Source organism: Peromyscus leucopus, chromosome 4 (genome assembly GCF_004664715.2).
Source record: "Peromyscus leucopus breed LL Stock chromosome 4, UCI_PerLeu_2.1, whole genome shotgun sequence".
Classification (NCBI taxonomy): Eukaryota; Metazoa; Chordata; class Mammalia; order Rodentia; family Cricetidae; genus Peromyscus; species Peromyscus leucopus.
In genome coordinates, this window is record NC_051066.1 from 56,215,995 (window position 1) to 56,236,845 (window position 20,851).

The 20,851-nt window shown below is 39.8% G+C and overlaps 1 protein-coding gene across 1 annotated transcript in view; it reads left to right on the plus strand.

The window, feature by feature from the left end:
• Positions 1 to 540: 540 nt before the first annotated feature.
• The window catches only part of Itga4 (integrin subunit alpha 4), a 72,647-nt gene continuing 52,336 nt past the window's right edge, over positions 541 to 20,851 (plus strand). The window contains exons 1-5 of the mRNA XM_028884598.2: positions 541 to 776; positions 1,112 to 1,233; positions 17,263 to 17,369; positions 17,463 to 17,592; positions 19,845 to 19,912. Of these exons, the coding sequence (XP_028740431.1) occupies positions 580 to 776; positions 1,112 to 1,233; positions 17,263 to 17,369; positions 17,463 to 17,592; positions 19,845 to 19,912 (624 nt within the window). The 5' untranslated portion in view covers positions 541 to 579. The remainder of the gene's footprint in view (positions 777 to 1,111; positions 1,234 to 17,262; positions 17,370 to 17,462; positions 17,593 to 19,844; positions 19,913 to 20,851) is intronic.

Sequence of the window (20,851 nt, forward strand, 5' to 3'; positions counted from 1 at the left end):
CTATTGGTCACGGAGACTGGCCATGGAGGCCAGTCACTGCATGAAGTGCCTCAAGGCTAGGCATCTAGCCCCAGCCAACTTTCAAAAGAGAAAGTCCTGCCCCGTTTGTGTTCCCCTCGGGGCCACTCTGGCTAAGCCCCAGAAGCCTATAGCCATGCCCATGCTCTGTGGGCTGCCAGAACCTGGCCAGGATGTGAGTCCCGGCAACCTAGGTCCCCTAGCGCCCCCTACAGCTGCGGCGGGGTGGGGGTGGGGATCGAGTTGGGGAAAGGGAGACAAGGCTGTGAGCCTCGGCACCACACCCAGGACCCCACCCAGATCACAGGAGCACCCAGCCCCAAGGCCACAGAAACGGGGCGTGGGCCAGGGCCTGAGGCATCCCTGGGCATTACGATTGCTCCGCCTGTGGCCACCAATTCCCCTCCCCTGGCGTCCCTCTCTCCGCCCCTGTCGCCCGCCAGTACCGGACACGCTGCTGCACTTCATCTCTTGGGGCGCTCTTCGCCTTGGCCAACCGTCGCATCCTGTGCAACTCTGGTCAGTGGCCGTTTGGTGTTGAATGTTCCCTACCAAGAGTGCATGGCTGCGGAACCGAGGCGCAGACCCGGGCCCCGAGGGGTCGCCCTCTGGGAAGCGGTGATGCTGTTGTTGTACCTGGAAGTGCCTGCGGGGTACCCCTACAACCTGGACCCCGAGAGCGCGCTGCTGTACCAGGGCCCCTCCGGCACTCTGTTTGGCTACTCGGTGGTGCTGCACAGCCACGGGGAAAAGCGCTGGTGAGTGCGCCCTCCCCAAGAGGCATGTGGCAGCGCCTCCGCCTCTGGGATTCCTTGTCTGAATCAAACTTTCCGCCCTCCTGGGAGGTCAGAGGAAAGCCTAGCTTCAGCCAGCTGGCTCACTCGAGAGCCTTAGAACTAACTTATCTTAGGATGACAGACCCCTGGGTGCTCCTGGTACCTGGTGCTGGAGTCTGAGTCTCGGGTGATGGTGATGGGCAGAGGACGTGGGCGCCGCTCCCCATGCTGCCCACTGCCCAGCTGTGGTAACTCGGGGCAGGGTAGGTGGGCAGACTGGCTCACATCTGAACGAACTTGCCTGGTTCTCGCTTTAGGCTCATCGCGGGGGCGCCCACTGCCAGCTGGCTCTCCAATGCCTCAGTGGTCAATCCTGGGGCGATTTACAGATGCAGGATCGGAGAGAATCCAGGCCAGACCTGCGAACAGCTCCAGCTGGGTGAGTTGAGTCCTGGACCAGGAGATAATGAACTTTCTCTCCCCGTGGGCTCATTGTTGGATAAGTTCTGGAAGACTTGGCGATGCCAGTTTCTTCTAGTTTAAAGTGCATGCTTTTCGATTTTAACCCCATGGCTGCTTGCTTCTGGTGATATTTGCCTTTTTCTTGCTTGAGGTAGTAGCTGATCGCAGTATCTGGTAAAAGCTCCCTCAGGGAAAGTTTCTTAGGATGCCTTTTGGCTAGCCACCTCTCACCCTCTACCATGTGTAAAACCTGCTTCAAAGCCAGAGGACCCAGCCCAGAAAAGGATTGTTAAGGATTGTGCTTAATCTCTGACGTCTCAACTTTGATCTAGGATCACATCAGAAATAAAAACTTCGATTGACCCCACATCTCGTCATTTAGCCCAAGGGCTTTCCTTTCTCTTCCTTCCATAGAATATATACCATAAAAGAACAGGAGGGAAAAATGGCATGTCAACTGTTAAAATCATTAATATAGGAGGTCTAACGTGTAATCATTAATTTTCCTCCTCTCAGATTCTCCTGTTAAGCAGGCCTGTCTTCAGCCCTCATTTCTTATGTCTTTAAGTTTACAGAAACTTGAGACATGTGTGCTGATGGGGGAGGGACAAGTTTCATGTTTCAAAGTCAAAAGCAAATCTGCTGCACACAGACACATGGGAAAAGAAAGGGGAACTAATATTAATTTAGATCTGTCTTGCTCCTAGCACTGTTGTGTGTATTGCTCAATGTTTCCCCCTCAAAGCAACTCTAGGTTATGATTGTAATGTTTCTGTGTTCCACAGTAGGACTCCAACACAGAGAGCTGTGGGTTCCTCCTTCAAAATTACTTAACGAGGTTTAGCCTTACTCTTCAGTTGTACATGTTCAGTGAAGAGAAAACCAAATGAAGGGTTTAGTGTGCTGGCTATAGAGATGATCTGTCATCTATGATGATGAATTATAGGTGATAATTGGGACTTTTGAGATTGCCTTATTTTGTCTTTAACTTTTTAGAGTCATCTTTGTGTTGTTTGCTTGCCTGTTTTGTTCTGTTTCTTTCTTTGGACTTTTCCCTCAGCACCCATAAAAATGCAGGAGTTATCTGTGCATTGAACTAGGCTGCTGCTGCCACAAAAGTGCAAAGCATATTGGGAGTGGGAAGACACAAAGAGAGAGGGGAGGAGGACGACAACGAACAGGAGAGGGAGAAAAACAGCAAAACCAAATTTTATTTGGGAAAACAAGCTATTGTGAAACTTAGTTCTTTTTAAAGGAGAGATGGGCCTCAGAGCATCATTAGGCACCCCCTATTCCAAACCGCAGACGGGGTGCATACAAGATTGACAGAGCTGTGTATTCGGAATGATTTTGCCAAGTATTTTCATTGCCTGAGAGAGCTGTGCAATGAATGAAGCCTTGATCTGACAGAGGCTTCACAGGGTATCCAGTCCTGGCATTCTTTCCAGATCCATGGCATGACATTTTGCCTGGGGGGCACTGGATCTATTTATGGAGGCTTGCATTTAACTGGAAAGATCATGTCCTGAGATAGGCTTTTAGAAGTTGGCAGCTGTCAATTAAAGGAAAACCTAAATTCACTGCAGTGTAGAGCACAGTGTTTGCCACAGACATTCAAGCACAGTAGATACATAAAAAACATTGCAAGTTTTGGGATGGATGAATAAAGAAAAGCACAAGTTTGATAGTTCTCAGTTTGATTGGTGGGTAGAAAAGTTAGCAATGGTAACCCAAAGTGCTGTTCCTTACCTTCAAGAATTGAGTCATCAAAAACACTGAGATGAAAGACAAAATGGAGTATAAGGTCCTAGTCAATTGATTGGTTACAACATCAACTATGGTAACACTTAGAATGTTTTTGTAAGGGAATTGGCTGAAGTTACTTCTCAAGGAACAATCTGAACAATACATTCCCAGTTTCTACAGAGAAAATTGTTTCTTCATTGAGAACAAATTCAAAAGTAATGGAGAGCTGTAGGGTAAAATACTAATGCTCATGTCCAGAAAGAAAGCTAAAAAAAAAAAATCACCAATTGATTAGCAGAAACATATTAAGACTGTAAAGTTTATAGACTATGCACTATTACTTTTGAACACATTTTGTGTGTGTGTGTATGTGTGTGCAGAAAGAGAGAAAGGAGAAAGCTACCTACACACACACACACACACACACACACACACACACACACACACAAATCTTCTGGATGATTGAGCTATTTATAATTTTTAAAAATAATTTTATTTATATTTAACTATATTATATAGTTATACTATAAATAACTATACTTATAATTATATAGATAATTGTAATTATCTTATATAGAATGTAAGTGATTATATTATGAAGTTTAAAAATACTTAGCTTAGCTGGGCATAGTGGCAAATGTCTTTAATTCCAGCACTCAGGAGGCAGAGGCAGGTAGACCTTTGTGTTAAGGTCCAAGCCAGCCTGATCTACATAGGAGTTCTAGTACAACCAGAGCTGCATAGTGAGACCCTGTCTCAAACTCTGCCCCCGACAGATACTTAGCTCAATATCCAGACATTGAAAAGTGACTTATTTATTTTCTAATTAAAATATATGTGATATCTGCAATAAAATGTTATCAAAATAAGTAATTAGGGTCAATTAATGAAATAAAAATAAAATGTTAATTGTATAAACAAAAAATATAACAAATTGAAATGAAGCAAATGAAAAAGAAGTCATTGGCCCATCACAAAAGTTATGTTAGAGCTATTGTAGCTATCTCAGCAAGTAACCCCTTGCCTCTGGAATAAAAGTACTTCTTATCATGATTCTAAAAGTGTCCAGCCTTGTGAAATGGTGTCTATCAGATGTTTGGTTCAAAATATCATGAGTTGTTTCAACGTCTCTGTAGAATGTCAGACAAATGGCTGACTCAGATAGACTCCTAGCCTCTCCCACCCTAGCATCGTCTATGGCTGATGTCATGACATACCATGCAGTATTCACTATAGCCATAATCAGAGTCAAGCAGGCATACTCATTTATCTACCATGCTCAGGGGAGACATTGGCAGTGCCCCTTCAGCAGACCAAATTGACTGATGAGGTAACACCAGCCGAGTTGCTTCTATAGCACCCAGGGTGTTTTCTTCCTGTGTTCTCAGCCTCTTTCTGGCACCCTGCCTATCTCGGAGGTGTCTGTTGTTTTGTACTCCCTTGCTACTTCCTTCCATGAACAAAAAAGTGGTCTCCCTTCAGGAGGACCGAGGTCTACATCCACTTGTGCAGACAGTGTCTAAGTAGGTCATGGTGATTTCCACATGTCCACTCTCTTCTCTGTCAGCTACTCTGTACCCTTACTGGGGGTTGTTTAATGAATTTGGTCCCTGAGAATCAGGATGCTAAAAATAATGACTTCATAATTAATATATTTAAGCATGATCCATGCTTAAAACACAATAGTCAGCAAAGCAGAACACAATAACAATACATGAATGATTATCAGGTTTATTTGGGTATCAAAAGACACTCCAGATTTTTAATACTCTGTAGTTACCACAAATGTCTTCCCTTAATATCCCGTGTGTGTGTGTGTGTGTGTGTGTGTGTGTGTGTGTGTGTGTGTGGAGAGAGAGAGAGAGAGAGAGAGAGAGAGAGAGAGAGAGAGAGAGAGAGAGAGAGGAGACCGTGGCTCTGGATGACTGACTTATCAGGGAATAGAATCTAAAGTTACACAGTTACACAGTTCAAGAAAGTAGTCACTGGCCATGTGACTTTTGAGGACAGGAAACGTCTGCAGTGAGAAGTTGTATTAAGTAATTTACCCAGTAGATGTCTGAGATAGTACAAAACTACGTTATGATTACCCCATGAAAGAAATATCTTAAAGTAGTATTGATAGCTTAATAACTCTTGAATTGATTTAACATTCCCTTTTACCTTTGTAATATGGCAGCCTTTCATTTAAAAATGTCATGTGAGCACACATTACATCTCTATTGGACAGGACTAATCCCCCCGAAAACTTTCCTTGGGTGGGAGCACTCCTGCATCTGTGCCTGGGTGGGTAGGTCCTTCACTTCCCCTCATGTGCAGAGCTCTGGCTGTTGAGCGGTTAAGCTTCCTGTCCGGGCTTCTCTTTCTCTTGCTGGAAAGACCAAAGGTCCACAACAGCTTGGTTACCTTTGCTGATTTTGAAAATATTTCTGGAAATAACATTGTCTTAGGAAATCTCCTGTTTTTATATTTCATACACTACTTGAAACTGGTCAAGTTCCTAAGCATTGCAATATCAAATCTTCTACCCTGTGTATTCTGGCAGCAATGATGCATGCAGATCAGATGTGTCTGGTCTCCAAGAGTACCTATATACACCCATGGGTTAACAGCACCTACACACACACCACCACCACACTAACACAACAAAACAAACACACACACACACACACACACACACACACACACACACACACACTTAATATTTTAAAAGATTAGAAGTTCCCCAATCTTCCATACCTGACCTCTCAAAGGGTGAGATGTCCTTCTAATTGGAGAGATGCTTTCTTAAACACAATTCTTTTTGATATATATATGCTCATTGGTTAATATTTCTAATGGCTAAGATACTTTTCCTTGGCAAGAGATCTGGGGCCATGTATTACTACTCCATTGTGCATATGGCTCATGTATTCATTTAGTCATTAAACTGAGAGATATCCAAGAATCAGACCTAAGTGCCTAAAAGCAACACATTCTTTGCACAACAGTTTTCCTACCTAAGTGTTCATGTTGGAGGAAACTGTGATGGGAAGATCTAATGACAAGAACAAAGTAGTGAGGAACTGAGACCCATGTGGGGACAGAGTAAATCTCAGCTAAAGGAAGAGATTATAAAAATAATATGCCACTGAGGGTGTGGCCATTGGTAGGTTCCTGTGCTGCAGTGATGGCTCCACAGCCTTGTACTTATGGGCAGCTAATTGGACTTAGCAAATCATTAGAAACAGGAAGAAGAGGAAGAGCAAGAGGAAGAGGAAGAGCAAGAGGAGGAGGAAGTAATGACAGGAGAAGGAGGTGCTGGGGGAAATGAAGTTATACCTGGTTATATTTCATTGCATACATCAAAAGAAAAAAGCATTCCAGACAGAACAATCATTGTGCATGGAAAGCCAAAGTCTTTGAGAGCACAGTACTTCTGAAGAACTTAAAACTAAGTAGGATTGCATCGCAGAGTGATATGGATGATAGATTACAGAGGTAATCAGAGATTATTTCTGGAACAACATGACTTTGAACCTATCCTGTGAGGTTTAAAACTTTAAAGTGGAGAGTTCAGATTGTGTGTTTGTCACATAGTATTTTAGTGTGGTATAATGAGTACTTTATAGTCAATATATCGAGACTAAGAATAATATGACAGTTTTTCCTATAATAGAGGCTACTGATGTTAAGTCCCTAACTAGTACAGTGGCAGATGTGATGGAGAAAACCAGAGATCTACAGATGTTTAGAGGATGGATTCAGAAATACTTGGTACTTTTCAAATGAGTTAAACACTAGGAAAAAGAAATCACCAAAGATGTCACTGAAGGTCCTGATTTTGGGAGTATTGGATGGATAACGGCGATTGATGCTCTAAAAGGATAGAACAGCAGGTTTTCTGGAAGGCCGTGTACTCCATTGGTGTGAAGTTTATACGACACAAAAGTAGATATCTATGAGTTAGATTTCTATGCCTGAGGACCAGAGAGAAGACTGTACCAGTGAGTCAGAGTCAAGAGTGATTGATATGGAAGGAACAGTCAATGCCATAGGGTGAATGAGCTTAACCTGCAAACTGTAAGATATGCAGATCAGAAGACCAAGGGTAGACACTAAGATTCATTCCTACAACTAGAGAAGGGGCAAGAATAGTACTAGTGACGTCCACTTCAACTTAAACCATCCATGGAGCTTTAAGAATACCTGTTCTAGTTGCCCTGTCTCAAAATAATTGTCTCTAGGAGTTTGTCCAAAAAATGGAAGCAGGAGTTTCCAGTGGTCCAAGGATGATTTCAATGTTCATCTATGGTTGAGAACCACTGGAGAAGAAAGAAGGGGCCTTGAGAAAGACAGAGCCTAAGCGGTAGCAAGAAAATCAGGTGCATCAGGCATTGTAGAAGTCAGAAGATGAGAGGGTTTTGAGAAAAGGTTTGTGGTTGGGAGTGTTAAAAGGCCCTAGAGATCACAAAAGATAAGAACTTAGGTAGTTTCTCTGGGTTAGAGAGAATAGATTCATCAATAACCTCGGGAAGACTAGTTTTAAGTGACAAAGACACTGTAAAGACTTGAGACATGAAGAATAAGAGCAGAGGATAACCCTTCCCATTGGATCTTCCTTCAACCCCTTGGCATGCTATATCGAAGAAATAAAGTTGAATAAGATGTGATTGAGAGGCACAATGAATTCAGTCTAGATGATGAGAGGGGCAGGTGAGTGCATCATTAGTGATGACAGACAAGCATTGGCAGGAACAAGAAATCAGGTCCATCTGATACACGTTCTAGTGTAGGTCGGGCTGAAGAATAAGCCAGTTTTCACTACTTTAGATGACCACACAGGAAGAACTCAATATAACTAAAATGAATAGATACATTTTTCAGAGTTAGTGGTATTTTACAGACTTTGTTGCCAATTTCAGCATTTCCTCCAATGGGGCTGCATCAGCCTACATTCTGAAGACTTTGTGGCTTCTCCCCAGGAGACATCATTACCAATCCTGAGAGGTTTGGAAGTGACTGTCTTAAGAAGAAAGTTTCAAAATAGCTCAATGTGGGGAATTAGAACATGGAAGTGGGTTTGTAAGTGACTGGACCAGGCTCAGAAATTCCATGTTTGTTTTGATGTCCTTAGTTTATACCTATATATTTTTTTAAATTGTGAGAATTCTTTTTCAATTTTGAAACACTGTAATTCATATGAATATGTTCAGAAAAAATAAGAACTTACTTATTTTTCAGACCCCTTTTGTTTGGAAGGGTGTCTATGTCTCTGAAGTTAATTAGATATGTTCTTCTCAAATTTTGCCTTGGGCTGAAGAGATGCCTCAGTGGTTAAAGGTCAGGCTCAAGTCACAGCTGATCTGCAGACAATGTGTCAGTTTATAGCACCTGCGGAACTTCCGGATCATGACTTTACTTTGGGCTCAGGCTCTGTTTTCCTGGGAAGATTTTTTTTTTTTTCTACTGGGCATTATATTTGATGACTTTTGTGTGCCAACTATGGTTTTTGCAATGTTTTATTCTAGCCTTTTCAACTCCCTACAGAGAAATGCCTCTGATTCTGGTGTGAGTCTTCACTGGCAAGGAAAATATGACAGCTCCTCACTGATTTTCCTTAAATCTTGCTGTCTTAGATCCATCCACCTATAGTCCTCCACACACACACCTATTTTACATGAGAACTGAAAAACAAAACAAAACAAAAAACAAATACAAAAACAAAAAAACAAAAAACAAAAAAGAGCACAGCATTTCAGGATGGACCACTCCAGGTTTAAGTGCAGGCAGGTTCCCCTGGATTTATTTTCTGTTTAGATTTTGTATTAGCATGCTTGAGTGAGTAAAAGTGCTTGCTGTGTTGACTAACAAGAAGTGGGGGCAGAGGAATCAACCAGAGGCTCCTGGGCCAGCTAGCCTGGAGTACACAGCACAGTGGTTAAGGAAGATCCTGTCTCAGCAAGGTGGAAGGCTAGGAACTAGTGCTGACTTGTTATCTGAACTATACATAGGCACCCCCCCAACACACACAAAAATAAATATATAAAAATTTTAAAGTATTCAAAATAGTATCCATTTAAGTATTGCAAATGAATCTTTAAGTCCAAGAAATTACCTGACAACTACAAAAGTAGGAATTTTTTTCTTTTATTATTTTCTAATGTCAGAAACAAATCTTACTAAATTTTAGTGGTAAATTATTTTAGAACTAGAATTAGTCCAGAATTGGTTTGTTACTAATGCCAGCATTTGAAAAGCTAACACTGAGAAGCTGGCTGTTTGTGTGGGTCTTTTTCCCTTGTCCCCACACCCTTACCCCCTACCAGGAGTTAGTTGTGTGACCTTGAACACCATCTCTCCTTGTTAAAACTTCTCTATATTTGGTGCTGGTATTCACAATAATGTCTACTTCAAGAATACTCTGAAAATGTTAGTTAATATGTGTGTTTACAGCTATTAAAATGCACTTGGTACACAGAAAGAATATAGTACATAACAGAATGACTCTCCTCCTTAAGTTATTCCCACCAAACATACCCATTGGAATACATTTTTCCCTTGTAGCTATTACAAGAAGTGTTACAGGTTTCCTGGAGGATTTTGAAGAAACTTGTGACTAAGAGACCAGCAGAGACCCTGAACCTAGAATCAGGTCTCCACAGATGACCTTGTTTTCTATAGTTCTGAGGCTTCAGAATGATTCAGGACCAACTCACATTTACAGAATTTCAAGCTTACAACATGATGCTATTGCTCCGTAGGAACAGTCACTGTGGTGGGAAACCTTCTACTGGAGTAGAACAGAATAGAATAGAACAGAACAGAACAAAACAGAACAGGAGAAGTTTAGAGAGTTTAGAGGACTGAAGTATCTGGCTTTGCCAGGCCTGTGGCAAATGGATTGCACAGACTCTTTTTCATATAACGGCACATAGAGTATGCCCACTAGCCATTATTAGATTTTGCTTGTCATCCTAAGACCACATTTAAAGACCTCTTCTTAACTAAAGGAAAATATCTTGAGAATGGTATCTTGTTTGGACATTTAATTTGATATTTTCATTTCTGCTTGGCTCTAGATTCGCTGGAAAGTGTCTTGAACATTTGACACTGTCCATGTCCTGTGCCACCTTTAAAATGCTGGTGTTATGGTTTTCATAACTCCAAATCATTTGGATCGCTATTGAGTTCTTAAACATCTCTGTTATGTTTTAGAAGAATCACCACCATGTTTAATTAGATATGTGAGAAAATTGCATTTTTAATCATAGATTTTATAATATAATGGGCTTATTAGTAACTATGGTTTGATAGGACAAACTAAATGAATGGGCCATTTGGGTTAGAGCTTGAGGTTGCTACTCAACTCTCCCAACACTGTGAGCGCCCTCTGGTGTCTAAATTAAAATCAGCAGAAGGCAGGTTCCTTGGGAAGTGGAAGCATTTGCCATTTATTGAACACCTACTAGGTGCTGGGCAGTTGTGTATGCACAGGCATGAGTTTCTGTAATCCATATCTGTATGGATTGGTAGGTTTGATAAGTTGTTCATTTCATCTACCACTTTAGTTCTAGATGATTTTTTTTCTGATATTCTGAATTTGTTTAGATAATGGATTTTTAACAGGTTATTTTTACTCAGCAATGATTACTTCCTTAAAAAAGATATCTGAAGTTAATGTCTCCATAGAACATAGGAAAATCAAGAGTTGTTCACTTTCTATGATTGACAAAAAACAAAAACAAAAACAAACAAAAAAAAAAAAACAAAAAAGGACGGGCCAGTCTTAAATGTATGACGTTTATCATGCAAGAGAATGGAACTTCATATTCAAAAGACAGAAGCAACTTAAAGTAAGGGCTTTTGTTATTTTTCTGAAAACTGAAACTGTGTCATAAGTTTTGAAAGAGCAGATGCACTTACGTATTCTCTTACTATTCAGAGAGTGGAACTGAGCACCCCCACCAAATGTCTGCTGGGGAAGCCACAGAACAGTGACGCAGGTGGCTAAACCAGACATACCATTACACACACACAAAAAGTCCCAGCCTTCCTCACTGCAAAGCACTTCATTCAAACCCTCAAAGGTCTAGAAAAAAGGCCCTGGAGATTGACCTTTCCATTGGGTCCCTATTTCTTCAGTAGAAATTCCTCAAACTGAAGGTGACTAACATGGAGGAAAAGGGCAGGGCAGGATAGGGGTCAAGGGATTGAAAAGCTTCATGAACAGTACAGAGTTGACTTAATGAGTTATGTGACAAGTTTCAGGCCAGCTTGAGCTAGAGAGAGGCCCTGTCTCAAAAAAAAAAAAAAAAAGAGTTTATTTACATTCTGTGCAGAATTGCTATATTTCATACATTCTCAGATGTAAAAACAGATTTAGGATGTGAAATTGAATTCAGCTAATTCACACATCTGAATATTTGTAGAATTCTATTGTCGATGTTTTAGAATCATGGGAAACAACACAAAGATCAAAGGTTTTTTTTTTTTTTATTCTAATCTTTTGATTTACTGGCTTCACAAATTTGGGTAAGTTCTTGATTCCTTTAAGACTTAGTGTTGGGGGCTAAGGAGATCCTTCAGGTGGCAAAATGTTTTCTGTGCAGGCATGAGGAATTCAGCTCAATTCCCAGCATCCATGTAAAAGCCAGGCACCGGAACAAGCCTCTAATCTCAGCACTGGGGAGGTGGAGACAGCAGGATCCTTAGATCTCACTGGCCAGCCAATCTAGCTAAGAAGATAAGCTCCAGGTTTTATGAGAGACTCTACCTCAAAAAATACAGTAGAAAGCAATGGAGACTCCAAGGCTAACTTCTCACCAAACATATGTATTCACCCATGTGCACACATCTGTACACACAGGATTTTACACATCCACAGGACTCAATTTTCTCATGAACAAAGGGATTAATAATGCAGTCTCCTGGCCTTACTGTGAGAATAAAACAGTGCTCATGATAAGGCTTCCCCTAAAGTGATGGGCTATGTCTATTATACAAGAGGATTATGTTGTGACCTATATACAGCTTAGTGTTTAACCAAATCCTTAAGGTAACATTGATAATGATATCATCATTTAATGTTCTATGCCAAGTTCTTGTGCAAGCACATCACATGTCTCATTTTTTCCCAGAATCCCTGCAGGAACCCACAGATCCCAAGTGACTTACAATCTCAAGTTACCCTACTCCCAGTCACACTTGGAAAGATCTTCAAACTCAAGTGCAATGTCCTTCACACCATCTGTTACTATGTCTTAATATTTAAGGAAATAGTATTGGGGAAGAGATGTAGGGAATATAGAAACAAATCGGCTTTCTTCCATCTCTAAGTTTGATGAAAACACTGTAGTCCTTTGCCATATCTAAGGGGTTATTATGGTGGTATAATATATTTCAAAATCCTCCATCCAAAAATATGTATCAAGTGCCTGCTTGCTATGTGAGCAGCAGTGTTCTATGCTATGAGAATACCATTGTCAAAACACAGCCAGTCTCTCTTTCTTGAGGCAGTATAGAAGATAAAATTTCTACTCTTCCATTGTCCCTGCTCTATTTTCTGAGTGCTGATAGCAACACCAAGAAGGTCAATAGCAAAATAAAAGTGAGGGAAAGGAGGAGGAGTAAAGAGAGTACCCAGTTAACTTTGTACTAACAATCTTATTTTTCTCATTAAAATTACTGATTTTCATTTATGTATATGTTTGTATATACTGGTAGAAATCAATAGTTGGAAATTAAAAACTAACATAGTAGGCATGTATCTACTGGAAAAGAGAAAGATGTATTATACAATGTATTTCCTCCCCAATTTGAAAAAAAAAATAAGCTTAATTCTTAGAGTAAGGGGGATGGCTTCAATATGGATTTTCCCCCCTTAATTTGTACTGGGGAAATGCATTCAACTGTGCTAAGAATTAGCCATTTTAAGTGCAAAAGAGTGGAAAAAGATCACATGCTTATTTCCATTCACTTCCATTACATTCAACCATGTAAAGTACTTTCTCAGTTATGGGACTGATTTGGTTTGCTAAAAGTTTAGCTTAGTAATGTATAAGTTAACATGAAAACTGGATTATAAATCATTGCAGCATGACACTGGGTAAAGAAAAATATAGATTTGTTTATGGTCTTGTCAGGGACAGTTATGAAATTGTCTTTTTTGTGACAGTCTTCACAAACATCACCTCTGTCCAAATGAATACCAAATTTCTTCATAAAGAAAGTACATTTAGTATTTAACTGTCTATTCCACTACCTAGCTGAAACCTACTAGGACAGACATTTCTGTTAACTTCTTCACACAGAATGGTAGATGCACAAAGTATAGAGGTTGAGGGAACTGTGACCCTTGGATACAGTTTCCCATGATGTGGTGACCCCAACCATAAAATTATTTCATTGCTACTTCATAACTGTAACCTTGCTACTGTTATGAATCATAATGTAAATATCTGATATGCAGGATATCTGATATGTGAACCCTGTGAAAGGGTCATTCGGCCCCCAAAGGGTCACAAGAACTACTGTCTTAGAGGTCTGAGAAAAGCTTAAGAGATCTTGTCCATTCTGCTGGGATTTTTCTGGCACTCCCAAAGAGAATGGGAAAATGTTCCAGAAACCAAGAAAGTTCAGAGCTGGATGGTGACTTACAGACTATTCCTGGAACTGATTCTTTCTAATAACCAGTGCTGAAAGTCCTTATGTGTTGTGGTTGAAGTTGAGGGTTAGCTGTCTGGGAAGCAGTGTCAAGAAGTGAAAAGAAGAAATATCACAACATGTATGTGTGTGTAGATGTCTGTGTGTATATGAGCATATGCATATAAAAATAATTCCTGACAGTTTTATTGTTTTCATTCCTTTATGACTTTATAGTCATACTTTTGACACGTATTTTGAACTGAAGATATGCAACACAAAGAGAAGATTGCTCTTTCCATTTATAGAGTTCCATTTTCAGCACTTCTTTCTGGGTTTTGTGTTGGGATGGGATGATGATCAATAAGATCTGAGCTTGACCCTAGATGAGTAAAGTCAGTGTTAAACCTTTGAAGCAGAGCAGAGCAGCTGCAAACAAATGTAGCTAATCCCAGTCAAAAGGAAGCCCTCCTTCCTCCTGGTTAATGAATCAATGTAATTTCTTCCCAGTGATCATATCCTATGTCAGTAAGAGCCCTTGATTGCTAAGGTTGACAGTCCTTTATATAGAGTAGATAAATTATATATTTTTATTGTGTATATATTATATATTTTTAAATTACCATAAATCAGAGACCTTATATATAAATTAGAAAGTATCTGTTGTTTGGAACCACATAATGGGAAAGACTTCCCACACATGGGAAAGACTCTGTCTAGTGGTACTTAACCCTATCCCCCACGCTCCCCACATGCCCACTCACTCGGTGTTTATTCTGCTCAAGAGCAACTTAGTCTCACCACTAGAATCCTGAGAAAGTTTGACCACATTTCACGTCATGTAAACATCTCTTCTCGTGGCTTCTGGAGGGCCTTTTGTTCCACTTCTAAGAATCATTGGTGTTTATGCAGAATTAAGAGCAGGGCAAGAGAGGGATGTGAGTCACACTGGAAGTAGAGGCCTAGGACCTTATTAACTCTCCAAAGTCATCCTCAACAAGCCAGGTCATATAGAAGTCCTTCTGGAGGGCTCAGAAAACCCCAGACATGGAGAGAAGGGTGTCGGATGATAAGAAAGGGGCACCATGAGCAGGAAGGCTAGGCAACAACAGCAGTAACTGTCATCTGCAGGGCTAACACGTATGAGCAGGAAGCAGCTTGGATAAAACAGATAACAGCTTAACTTGGCAAAGGTGTCTCTAATGTTCGTTTAAAAGCGTAGGAAACAGAACTCAGCTAAGAAACACATAATTGCATACAGCATGCTATTCTTGCGTATATGAACTTCTGGGCCATTTTCAGCTAGCAATTTGCAAGACATCATTTTTGTGGTTCCAAAGCACCGTGTTTGTTGTTTTTAAACTTGGGCGACTATCTCTAGAAGAGAACATTTGTTTGCAAATATCAAATATAATCGTGGGGAAAACACCCATTTTTCATACATATGTGAACAGTGAAGGTAGCATTTACAGGCCCGTGTGCTCCTGCCTTTAAAAATGACAGCTGAACTGGAGGTGAATTAACTGGGTGCTATCTATAATTTTAGAAATAGTTTGGTATTTTCAGAGATCATATGTCATTGATTCTAATGGAAATGGAGCTTCAACTGCAGGCAGACTGGGTCTACCTTTGATGACCTGTTTTTGACATTAATTTTTAAATGTTGGTAATTTTAGAGACAAGTCAAACTAAACACTGCATCACAATGAAAATTAAATTTTCTTTTGGCCTCCCTTCCTGTATTGGTTTAGTATCATGTTGTTCTAGTAGCTCCCTGTGTTAAATGTTTTTAACCCTATTGACTGACACACAATATAAATACCTTTAATTCATTGGCTTTCTTTTCCTTACCCCTTCTCCTGTCTCCTACCTCCACTCAAGCTTTCTTTCATAATTTTCACACAGAAGATTATCCACGGGGCTGGAGAGATAGCTCAAAAGTTAAGAGCACTGACTGCTCTTCTAGAGGTTCTGAGTTCAATTCCCAGCAACTACATGGTGGCTTACAACCATCTGCAATGAGATCTGGTGCCCTCTTCTGACCTGCAGTCATACATGCTGTATACATAATAAATAAATAAATAAATAAATAAATAAATAAATAAATAAATAAATAAATGTTAAAAAAAAAGATTATCCATGTCCATTTGGACCATTCTTTATCAGGGTTTGGGCTATGTCAAGCCTCTCTCCTGTTGCTTACTAGTAGTCTTTCTCTGGGTCTCTTTGCTTTCATTTCTCAGTTCGTCTCTCCTGGAATACTCTATTAGTAGTGGAAGGCATCATTGTTTTCCAAGAAACCAAGCCAGCAACACATTATCCATGTTCTATTCTAACCATGCTCTCAACATGACCTGAAATGACCCCTGCAATAGACAGGCCTGGCTGGACTCACCAAATAAGACTCCAGAAGAGAGTTTGGGAAACTTCCTTCATCTCAGTTGTGTTGAAGGATTAGGTATTTCCATGATAGTCCCAAATATCTTCCTATACTTCTTACACAAAATCTTTTTGACTCAGAAAGCCAATACAAATGATTTCATTTGAAATATACCATCTTTATCAATGTAGGCATTGTGAGGTTCCCCAGGAAACTGTACATAGGGTTAAAGTTAGAGGGGTAAGCAGTTACTTAATGATAAGAAGGCCAGTGCAGGGAATTTTGCCATAGCTGTATAAAAACTTGGTGACCAGTGTTCAAAGTAAAGAGATCCAGCTTCCCCTATGCTTACCTCCTCTGATGGCTGCTGTTGCAACTGAGCACAGAATATTCAAGTGTTGACTGAAGACAAAATATAACGATAGCAAAAAAGAATCTATGACACCCATCTTATTCTTCCTCCAATCAGGGATTTGAAATCACTTTAATACAGAGTTTTACTAAGACTCCGGCTCAACAGCAAAGGGTTTGTCCTGGCAAATCAAAGATCATTGCCATAAAGACGACTGTTGCACACTTTAGCAGGACTAGGTCCCACCTTCCTTCATGCTGGGCTTTTCTGCAATTTATGCATTTGCCAGAGTGTGCCTGTTAATGTTTTCTTATTTACTGCTGACTCCATTCTGTTTTCAAAGACCTTTTATCTTTGTTGAAAGCATCAGTTATCCCACTAAGTCTAAAACACAGGGCATTTTGTTTCAAATGCTATGCGTTATTAGTATGCTAATTATAAGTTCCACTTTCTACACACTCAGTCATCATCGTCCAGCTCCAATAAATTGGACTTTAATTGCTAAGGACATTTTTGAAAGTGCTCTGGTGATGTTGCTTATATTAATAAATGGGTAAGGCAAAAGCACACATTCTTTTCAAACATTGGTCTCTGACTCTGGATCAAATAGACCTTCATTTTGTTCAGGTTAATTAGCTACCTCCGGCATCACTGAGGCCACATCTTCATGGCATCTTCATCACTCAGAGGTCATTTCAAAAAAGAACATTCAGTGTATATGGAGAGCAAGTATGTTGGCAGAGAGTAACTCACTTTACCCTTAAACTGTACCCTGAATATAAGATATGACAAAACTGGCTGAAGAGAAACCCTGGAAATAAGCACCCAGCTTTAGCTACTCTATTCTTTTAGAATAATATTGTCATCAACAAAACTGATGATAAGCATATTTCTAAATTCTGCAGGTAGCCCCATTGGAGAGCCCTGTGGAAGGACATGCTTGGAAGAGAGAGATAATCAGTGGTTGGGGGTAACACTTTCCAGACAGCCAGGTGAAAATGGATCTATTGTGGTAGGTATTGAAGTGGGTCCATCTATCAAGATCCTGGAATCAGATATTCGAGGTGTGACTTTCACATATTTGTTTGACTTTTGTTTTATTCAGACTTGTGGGCATAGGTGGAAAAATGTATTTTACATGAAGAATGATAATAAGCTCCCCATTGGTATTTGCTACGGGATGCCTCCCGATTTGCGAACAGAACTGAGTAAAAGGATGGCCCCATGTTATCAAGGTAGGTGTCACATGATGCAGCTAGATGGAGTCTCTGTTAATCCCAAAAATGGGAGGAGAAAGACCATTGACCCAAATTGTTATGGCCAAATTAATCAAAACAAGCAACTAAAGCAAGCTTTGGTATTTGTATACAGAGGTTGTTTTCCCCTAAGATAGGTTCAAGAGGTCTACATTAGATGTGAGGAAGACAGGCTTTTACAGCTCACAGGCAGAGGGTTTCCAAATGGGGGATTTGGCAGACAAAATAGGTGGGGTTATAGGAGCAGAGCATAACAAGTTAGTCATAACGACCTCCTGAAGCAAAGACATGATTGCAGGGTGGTCGTAAGAACAGGTAGTCAGTCATAAAAGGTAGCTGTAACAGCCCTTTAGAAACTAAAGTAGGGTTGCAGGATGATTATAAACAATTTTTTGAAACAAAGACATGATTGCTACTTCCTGAAACAGGCAGTGCAGAAGCATTTGTAGTTAAGCTCACAGGTGGGACACTGTCCAATCCTTGAGAACAGAGGTTTAATCATACACAAGAATGAACCTAGTTTGTCTTTACTATAAGATGGAGTTAAGGCTAAGATGGAGGCAGGCTGTTTCTTCAAAGCAAAGGAAGGCTTTCACTAAGCGTTTCTTTGCATTTTCATTTTTGCCTGCTCACAGAGGAAGAAGATCTTTGATATGGCCATTGCTTAATGTAAAGCATCCTTGCCTTGTTTACCCACTACAGTCGCAATGCCCTATATGAGCACTCTGAGCTTTTGAAAAGCAACCCTAAAGGTTCATTTGGATAACTAGTGATAATTATCCACTTTTATACTAAATTTATTTTCAAATCACTATAAGCCTGTCTAATGCCTGGGAAGCAAAGGATCCTTAAAAATCATGAAATTACATAGAAAATTCTTATTAGAATGAGAATGACTACATTTCCTGTTTTTCTAGTAGCTTCTAAGGAGTCTTTAAAAGGATTCAAGGCATAAGTATTCCTTGAAGATGTTAAGGATTAGTGTCTAAAGCAACTAATTGTGACCAAAGTGGTTGTGACCACTTTGGGGCTCAAATGATCCCTTCCATGTACATACAATAGTATGCCACCCTGCCATTTGGGCCACTGCAGGTGAATATGAAGAACACCATAAGCCAGGCACAGAAAACAACACATAATAACACTTACATGTGAAATCTAAAAACACCAAATACCGAGAGAAACAGAACAGCAAAGTGGTTGGGAAGGTGGGAGGTGGGAGTGGGATAAGGAGTGTCTGCCACAGGATTGAGTTACAGTTTTGTAGGATGAATGAGTCTAGCAGTGTAAGGCACAGCATGACAGTTATAGCTAATGTTACAGCTTGTTGTAGGAGTTTGCCAAGAGGGTAGTTTGCCATTGTTTTTACCACCTACAGACAAAATGTCACCGTGAAGACAGAGGTCTATTAAGTTGCTTGAGTGAGTAGCCATTCTACAATGTCTGTACAACAGAATGTACTGTTGTGTACGTCCAGTATGTATAATAACTTGGGGAACTGTGAACCCAAAGCCAGAAATATTACGTTTTAGGTTCCCACACATTTTTTTTTTAATTTTTAGTACATGTTACAAATCCTTCCTGTGATGAGGAAGCAGGGGGAGAAATGCTTTTGCTTGTGATTCATGATGATAATTTGAAGATTAATAGAGGAGAGTTGAATGGTGTTAAATTATGACAATTATTATCATTTTCAAAAGTGAAGTGCAAAATACAGATCTTAACAGTCATGTTTGTGAAGACCTCTGAGAAAAAAAAAATAAATTACAGAGGATGAGATCATTATCATGAAAATTAATCCTGGGGCCGGAGAGATGGCTCAGTGGTTAAGAGCACTGACTGTTTCTTCCAGAGGTCCTGAGTTCAATTCCCAGCAACCAATGGTAGCTCCCAACCATCTGTAATGAGATCAGGCACCCTCTTCTGGCATGCAGACAGAACACTGTATACATAATAAATAAACCTTTAAAAAAGGAAGAAAGAAAGAAAGGAAGGAAGGAAGGAAGGAAGGAAGGAAGGAAGGAAGGAAGAAAGAAAGAAAGAAAGAAAGAAAGAAAGAAAGAAAGAAAGAAAGAAAGAAAAGAAAATTAATCCTGAAAAATTGAAAAATTAGAGGACCAGGTGAGAAGGATCTTGTGTTCAAGGCCAGCCTGGGTTGCCCAGTCAAACTCTGTCTCAAAAAAATGTATATTCCAAATTTGTCTAAACCAAGATTGTATATTTTATTTTAGATTTTGTGAGAAAATTTGGAGAAAAATTTGCATCATGTCAAGCTGGAATATCTAGTTTTTACACACAGGTAACAGTCCAATGTTAGCTCCAGGTATTGTGCACTTATAGAAGCTTAATTCCAGGGGTTCTCTATACTCATAGTAGATTTGGGGGTCAAAACTGAGTAACATTTGAGTATTGTCTCTTAAGCTGTAGACTATTATCACCTTATTTATCCCATTTGATTTTCTACACATAATTTTAGAAAATTAATTTGTAAATAACTAATACTACGCAAGACCAACTAAAATCCACACTAAAGATTACCATCTCCATTAAGAATTTAATGGACACCTAAAGTACTTAGCTATTCATTTTGTTAACTTAAGAACTGAAAGTAGCTACCCAGTATACTGTTCTTAACTATTAATCGAGGGCGAAAAAAATGCATGAGTCTAGTTTTCATTAAAATTATGATAGTAGTGAGGGTTAACAGCTTAATAATACCCCTGAAAATCAGATAAAATCCCAACCACTTATTATCTAAAACTCTAGAGTATTATATGTGAGGTCACAATTATATCCATACCTCAGGTTAAATAATAATAAATAATAAGTGTTTGGAGTTCTCTCAAAAACCCATTACAATTTTATGAATGTTTTCTTACTTTATGGAGATAAGACTGTATTGTTTGGATTAACTGCTTCTATACATGTTAACATATTTACAAATGCCTATAGCAATTCCTTCTTTAGTCCATGGAAGTGACTGTATTGAAAGTTCAGAATTACTTAGAGAATAGATTATACTTCAATTAGGGTTGATTGCTATAAGTTGTTATACAATAGAGACAAGGGCCTGCTCTCTTCCTCTCTCCTTCCTAGTTACAATAAAATATGACCTAAATTTCACTAGCTTTTTTATTATCTGAGCTGAAATTGTTAGGGACACTATTCAGTGATTTTTGCAAATTGAAATAAATTAAGCCCCTGTTAAGTCTCTGGTACACACGATTATCCTGGTAAT